The sequence below is a fragment of the Schistocerca serialis genome, chromosome 3, assembly GCF_023864345.2.
Source record: "Schistocerca serialis cubense isolate TAMUIC-IGC-003099 chromosome 3, iqSchSeri2.2, whole genome shotgun sequence".
NCBI classification, from domain to species: Eukaryota; Metazoa; Arthropoda; class Insecta; order Orthoptera; family Acrididae; genus Schistocerca; species Schistocerca serialis.
This window is the reverse complement of record NC_064640.1, coordinates 452778113-452786328: the sequence shown is the minus strand read 5'-3', so window position 1 is coordinate 452786328 and position 8216 is coordinate 452778113. Positions and strand designations below refer to the sequence as shown.

Here is an 8216-nt window from a genome sequence, read left to right as displayed (position 1 = left end):
AGGTCCAATGTCAATGATAGGCACCACTCAATGGGATGTCCTGTCCTCTATGCAACATCCCGTAAATGTTAGTACCACTGGCAGGCAGTTAGGTGACGTAAGGCTTGCTGCATGCTAACTGTTACAATGCCTGCCCCACACACCCGTGCAACATAGTGTCTATGTCCACAAGGAGTGATTTATTCTTTCCCATCATACACCTGCCCAGCCTGGTGTGGGGACCAATATCCTATGGTGGACATTGAATATCAGTGTACCTAAGGGGTTCCACAGCGGCCACACGGCACATGGAGGAGGTAATGCAACTAGTGGTTCTGCCACTTGTGACTGCCCACACACATGCCTTATTTCAATATAACATTCATTCTCATATTGTTGCCGCTTCCTGAGCATATCTTGCAGCTATGGATACTCTGCCGTGCCCTTCTGCATCACCCAAGTTCTCCCAGATCAAGAATATGTGGGGTGCCATGGAGCGTGTCATTAGGTTTCCATCCTTACCCACCAGTCAGAGGGAACTGCACACACAGGTGCAAGCAGCATGAGATGAAGTATTACAGGACTACATCAAAGACCTGTGCAACTCCATACTGTGATGTTTGGACACTTGTATTCAAAAACCACGATGCCCCGACAGTATGCTAATGTGTAAATTTTGTGATTGTGTGGCACAATAAATGTAGGTCCTTCAAGGCTGAAAGTGTAATGATTTTGTATGTATGGTACCATTTATCTACCTGCCAAAATGGCTGCAAACTGCACTGTCCTTCTGGGTGTAGTACATTTTATGATGATTAGTTGAGATGTTCTTTTCATCAGTACTCCCCACAACCCGTAACTATTTTTACATGAAGAGTTTGAAGGATTCATTCAGATTCCAATAAAACCTATGGAGCATAATAAGGTACAAGTGCCACACTTAACGGCGATTATGAAGTATATACAGAACTTAAAGTACCACAGAAATGATGTCACTAGACTCCAGCATAGAAAACCTGAATTTGTCAAATCAGGAGTCAGCCATATCACAGCCACATGGGGAGCACATGTACCTTAGGAATGCTATGGATATTGTAAATATTGGATTCTGTTGCATGCTACAACCTTCCATCAGTCACCATCACCACTGACATATTTTTATGCATTCTGTAAGAATGGCTACTCCCTTGGATCTTTGTTTTAATCACAGGAATTCATAGTAGCAAGAACACTGTGGCACATTTTTCTATTCTTGCTTGAGATGTGAAGTTTATGATTTATTTTGAATAGCGTGTAATGTCAATGAATGTGAATTACATGAATGGTATCTTATAAACTCTGGAGAAAATTCATCTCTAGACCTATCATCCTCCCATTCTCCATGTTTCATCATTCTAATAGTCATATAACTATCTTGGAAAAGATTAATCAAATGAAACACATTTATTTACTTTCACCTGTGCACATTAACATTTCACACAACAAAATAAGACAATGGCAATCGCATGGTTACTGCAAGAAAAGTCTGTGTTCAACACAATACCCATTTCATAAACCAAGACAGCAACGAACATCCATTAACTGTCATTGAAAAACAGAACTATGTGATACCACACACAGCCATTTAAATTTCTGAAGACAAACCAGGGATATTAAGAGTTTTAAGAAATTCTGTTCTTATTCGGTAAGCTCAATTTGCCTTTCATTACAGAGCATGCATCATGACACATTAGCCGTCACAGCTGAAACTTATATATCCTGGTTAGTATATCTCTAACACGCTTTGATTTCGTCCTCAATTTAGACCCGAGTGGCTTCATTTCCACTGTCACTCCTTTCCCTGTTTTTTGACACTGTATTAAACTGCAACAATACTTGACTCACGCTTTCTCATTAATGTACATCACCAAATTTATTTCCTCATTCCACATGCAATTAAGTATATTTCATCTCTCAATGCACTGTTATGAACTATCCCTGTATATTAAAACAGTTATATTTCAATACTCCAGTGAATGGATTTACCTAGGGCCTTATATTTATATTTTACTACATCAAAACAATCTAGATTAAAATATATATTGCAATGTAAAATGATCTTCAGGATACTGTTCTCCTTTATTGCTTACTGAGTAAGTAAATATCTTTGAAATCTTTGAAGTACATAAAATTCTTTATATGATAAAATGAATGAAATATTCAACTGATATTTGAACAAATATAAATGATACAATGCAAAATGTCTAATAGCATAACAACAAGCAGACTTATAAATGTGTAGTACAAAAGACTAAAAATACATATATATTTCACAAAGAGACAACAATCAAGTACAAGTAACTCTCTTTATGTACTGCCATCCACTTGGGATAAAACTAATATTATAACTAATAAAAAAACTTAACAATCTAATACATATAATTTTAAAATGTCGAATAGTACTGAGTGAATGGAGTAAGTAAAACTATTCACATGAAATGAACAAACACTAAATTAATATTTGGCACATTATCTGCAGCTATACTTATATTTAAATGTTGTACTCAAAATAAATTTGGTCCTTTGGTGACAGAATGCATTTTTATTTCATACGTGGTGTGGAATACAAAATTATCTGAAGACGATCAACACCAGAGCAGCAGTATGCACGTTTTACATTTATGTGTACTTTTAAAAAATTAAGAATACCTGACATTCTGCTAACTTTATTAAACAAAAGAAGCTCACACTTTCACATTTCCCAATGTGTCCAAATATCTGTGTCTTAATGAGTGTATTTTATTTAATATAATCCATTATGGAGTCGAGGTAGCAGTTGTCGTTATAATGGTTATCACTGTTCAGCATTCAACCGCGATTCTTATACATATATTTTAACAACGCGTTTGAAGAGACAATGCTCTCATCATCAGGTTGTAAAGTCTATGTCATGAAATTAAACGGACTAAAAAGACAAAATACTATCACAAATAGTTGGGAAGTCCATAGAGTAAAACAGAATTAAAAGTATATTGGACTGTGGGTCCTCATCTTACATTGAAGTTGTTGACAAGTCGATGGCCGTCCCATAGTTACCAAGTATGCTGTCGCACTGTGCCAGCTCGGGAGCTGTTGTGGACTGACGTGCCTAGGTGTTGTGGCGTGGTTACAGCCATGTGCTTGATGGTAACACTATGCTATTGGGCGCCTTATTTCCTTATTGCATTGGTCTGCCATCGTTAGCCCCATGGCTAACCCATCGTCCTGAATATAAAATACGGTCATAATATTAAAAGAGGAGTAGTACGTTTCGAAGACCTTAGCGTTTTTTGTCAAAAATGACATTACGGAAATTCCGAAAGACATAACAGCCAATTTCCAAATTAAACTAAAAAATGTTCTTAAACGCACACACTTCCTGCTGACAGAAGCCGAAAAAAGAAGATGTGTTATCATGAATCCAACGGCCCCCAAATTAAGATCACAGGTGAAGATACATAAAGATCTGCATCCGGTTCGTCCGATTGTTAACGGTCGAAATAGTCCAGCATATAAAATAACGAAATTGTTGAACCAAATTCTGAAAAAGACTTACGTGTATAAAAATAACTATTCGGTGCATGGTATTATGACCATGATAGGTGAAATTAAAGATACGCTAGTCACTGACACTTCCCGTTTGGTTTCGTTGGATGTTAAGAACTTATACTCCAGTGTTCCGATTAATGAAACTATAGAAATCATTAAGAGAAATTTCTTTAAATACGGTAAAATTTCAACGCAAGAGACAATTGAATTTATTGAACTCCTACAGCTCATTACAAGTTTTAATTATTTTCATTTAGTAAAAAATTTTATATTCAGGACGATGGGTTAGTCATGGGGTCCAGTATTTCAGACATTTTTATCAACGACCTGGAAAATAAAGTTTTAAATTCTGACGATAACATTATGGATAAAATTGTTTATTACAAACGTTATGTTGACGACACTCTGTTACTTGTCGATGGTTCCCGTGAGGACATTGAGGAAATAGTAAAAAAGTTCAACGACGCACATAACAAAATAGAATTTACCATGGAGTATGAAACTGACAATTGTTTACAGTTCCTGGACCAGAATATAAAAAAGCAGGGCAACAAACATGCGTTCTCCGTTTATAGAAAACAAACTACGACTGATGCCGTGATCCCGAATGATTCATGCCATCCGCAGGCTTATAAAGAAGCTGCTTTCCGTAGTCTTGTGCATAGGGCAGTAAATATACCTATGAGCGAAAAAGATAGGGAGACTGAAATTAATACCATTAAGAGAATAGCGATGAATAACGGTTACAGAATAGATATGGTTAAAAAACTGTTACGGAAAAGTAATAAGCGCAAAAAGAAAAAACCTGATAGAGAGAAAGAGAAAATTATCACGATGCCATACTACGGAACAGTCTCACAAAAGATAGCAAATATTTTTAAGCCATACGATGTTAAAATAGCTTTTCAGACTAATAACCTAGTGAGGTATAGCCTTAAGCACGATATTGGCGAGAAGAGAAATAAGTTTGAAAGATCGGGAGTTTATAAGATTCAGTGCAGAACTTGTGATGCAAAATATATAGGGCAGACAGGAAGATCACTCGTGATCCGATATAAAGAACATAAAGATGCGTTCAGGTTAGGAAATTATGACAAATCAGCTGTTGCGAACCATATATATGAAACAGGCCATCCCCTTAACAGCATAGAAGATAACGTAGAAATATTGCATGTAGAAAAGAAAGGGAGGAAACTTGATTTACTAGAGGAATTCGAGATAGCTATCCATGAAAAGAAACAAAGCAATATTCTAAATGCACAAGATAATTTTAAAGAAATGAGATTTTTTAACGGGTTTTTAGAATTATTTTAGGGTAGGTATGCGACTTTAAACTGGTAGCATGTCACTGACGGAGTTGCGAGAGGCTAACGATGGCAGACCAATGCAATAAGGAAATAAGGCGCCCAACAGCATAGCGTTACTGTCAAGCACATGGCTGTAACCACGCCACAACACCTAGGCATGTCAGTCCACAACAGCTCCCGAGCCGGCACAGTGCGACAGCATACTTGGTAACTATGGGACGGCCATCAACTTGTCAACAACTTCAATGTAAGACGAGGACCCACAGTCCAATATACTTTTAATTCTGTTTTACTCTATGGACTTCCCAACTATTTGTGATAGTATTTTGTCTTTTTAGTCCGTTTAATTTCATGACATAGACTTTACAACCTGATGATGAGAGCATTGTCTCTTGAAACGCGTTGTTAAAATATATGAATAAGAATCGCGGTTGAATACTAACAGTGATAACCAGTGTATTTTATATTTAGATTGTACTGTGATGAACATTGGGCATCGAAATATATACTCCCTGGTATGTAAATGTTGAAAAAAATGTGTAGCACTTTGTAAGCAATTTGTAAAATGACCCAAGTCACCAAAGTGTCATATATGACTTTATATAGCTGCATGCTACAAACACTAGAACTATTTATTTCATTACATGTTGAAATTAGTGTTTCGAAAGACATATCTAAAAATAAAAGAATATTCAACAATGTTTAACTGAAATTATTCACATCAGTTATCACAACACCATAATATTAAATAGTGTCAACTGCAATCAAATATTTTTGTGACTAACCAACAGGCACAAAATTAGGTACAGTGCTACACAATTGGTCAATAAAAATTAAACAAGAACTGTCTTACACGCACGCGCGCGCTTTTTCTGAACAGGCAGTTCAATTATGGAAATACTATTTTAATTATTTCACACCTACTAGTATGTGATTTAAATCTCCATTTATTCAGGGACCATTCTGCAACTGCCAACATATTTTTCCTGTTATTACCAAAACTCTTGATTTCATATCTAATAGTTTTTTTTAATAAAATTAAAACAACAGTGCCGACAGACTAAAACTGATGAACAAGAAGTAGTTCATAAAACACACTTTGCCCGAAGGAGAGAAGGAAGGAATGAGAGAAGAAAGATCGAGGTTTAAATGAAATCACTGATGAGGTCACTGAATATGGAACTCAAGATCAGACTGACAACGTCAGGGAAAGAAACTGTATGTGCCTTTTCAAGGGAACTGTCCTAGCATTCACAATAAGCAATTTAAGGAAATTGCGGAAAACCAAAATATGGATACACAGATGGAGATCTGAACTGTTATCTTCCCTAACACAAATCTAGTGTCTTACCCACAGTGGTACTTCACTCAGTTACTTTGCCTAATTGATCATTATTGGTAGCTGCAAAGTGAGATGACATCTAGTCTGTTAAAGAAAACAGAGGAAAACAGCACACAGGGCATGTATAAAAAAGTCAATGTTTGGTCCTTATGTACTGTAGTGCTGTGTATAGTGTATCAAAGTTACTATTATGTTACATAATTATTATTTACTGTAGAATTTGAGATTTTACATGGTGCTCATTAAAAGGCTTAACAAAAAGTAATGCATTGGTGATAGTGACAAACATGTAATATGTATGCTGACATGCCAGTGACAAAGCTGATGGAAAGGCATGTATTTCAAAAATAGTCATGTAAAGAAAAGTTCATTATAATGACTTCTTTTTGCGTGCTTTGTTTTAGGACTAACAGTCTTACACAAAAGAGAGGGAATGGTAAAGGAGGGCAGGGTAGAGAGAGATTGTGTATTTTCTTTAGGTCAGGCTTGTAAAAGTAACAACCACAAACCAGTAAGAACTGCAGATGAAGAGCAATAAGTGACTGGCATTTCACTTATTTCACACTCTTATACTTTTCAGTCTAGCGAATGCCGGAAAATGGAGAATACTTCGATGTTTTTCTGCACTGACAGTATCTCTGCTTTTGTCCTCTGGAAACCTCATGTTATAGATATGAGGATATGACTCCTTGAACTGTAAAAGAGAAATATATCACAGTTTTTAACAAAACTTTACTGTTGAACACTACTTTTGCTCCAGGAAGAAGTGACCACTATCTGAAGAGAACAGAAAGTATATCTCATGGAGCATCCAGCAAAAATATTGAGCTAAAATTATATATGGTTTTGATAAAAAAAAATAATAATAAGTTTGTACAACTAAGATAAAGGACATCACAGGAAGGGGCAGACAAACATAACTAAGCAAACAATTAGCAAGCAGCATAATTTATAAAACCATGTAAATCCTCACGTGCATTTGTTTCTCTCACACTTAATCTAAAAAAATAACGTGACTACATGTTTCAAGGTGCACTCTCACTGAAGCACAAAAACAGTAACTACTAAGAAAACCTAAACTACTGTTAGTAAAACAGCACTGCACACAATTATCAAATGGCCATCAAATGCACATTGATATTGCAGACTCCACTTCTAACATCTGTATATAATGGACATCTGTATTTATATTGATCGGGTATCTATTGATGCTGTGAGGTTGAGATACAATGGCTGAGATAGCTGACAGCTGGGTAAAATACGATTTACTTAAAGAACTGCCGTGGAGGGCCATTAAAGATTTGAATTAGGTCAAACTCAGCTAATGAATAACAGAAAATACTTTATTACCTTTTCATCTCTGTATGTAATGACAATTTGTAAACATGACAGCCTGAATCCCAAAAATTTAGCCACAGACAGTAATGAGTTATTGTGTACCAATGTCATGTTCATTCAAATGCACAGCAAATCTCGAACAATGGCCCGACCCCAACTATAGCACGTGAAAGGACTTGTCTTCAAGTAATGTGTGCCGAGAAATTCATAAAGGTGATACGTTTGTGAGGCAGTCAGCCACATCTGAACCTCACAATATTGCTCATGTGAGGAAGTGCACAAGTCAACACAGTACAGTTCTCCCTACACATGAGCCACACTTTAGCTTCAGCTTGCAGAGTGACTTCAAATGTGTTCTAATTTGGTGAGAATCAGTAATCTAACATAAATGGAAGGTATCTGTCCAGATGAAGTATGTGTATACATCACTGCCTTGCAAAGTGGTGAACTGGCTATTGTACAAGGTATGGAAGATACCTTGCACTGTTTGCCAAGTATGCTCCTTAAGCAACACGTCAAACACCCCACTGGACATTTTCAAATAATACCCATGAGAACACATTACAACATTGGTAGATCACTTCCACTTCTGCACATATCTAAATAAAACAGTGTTCACCACACTGGATTTCCATTAGTACCAGTTGAGTCTCAGGACATATCTGTTAGTGATAATTTTTATT

The 8216-nt window shown here is 36.4% G+C and overlaps 1 protein-coding gene across 1 annotated transcript in view; it reads right to left on the bottom strand.

Annotated features, from left to right (window-relative positions):
• Positions 1–5196: 5196 nt before the first annotated feature.
• The window catches only part of LOC126470354 (DEP domain-containing protein 1A-like), a 121842-nt gene continuing 118822 nt past the window's right edge, over positions 5197–8216 (bottom strand). Inside the window, exon 10 of the mRNA XM_050098146.1 lies at positions 5197–6889. Within this exon, the coding sequence (XP_049954103.1) occupies positions 6755–6889 (135 nt within the window). The 3' untranslated portion in view covers positions 5197–6754. The remainder of the gene's footprint in view (positions 6890–8216) is intronic.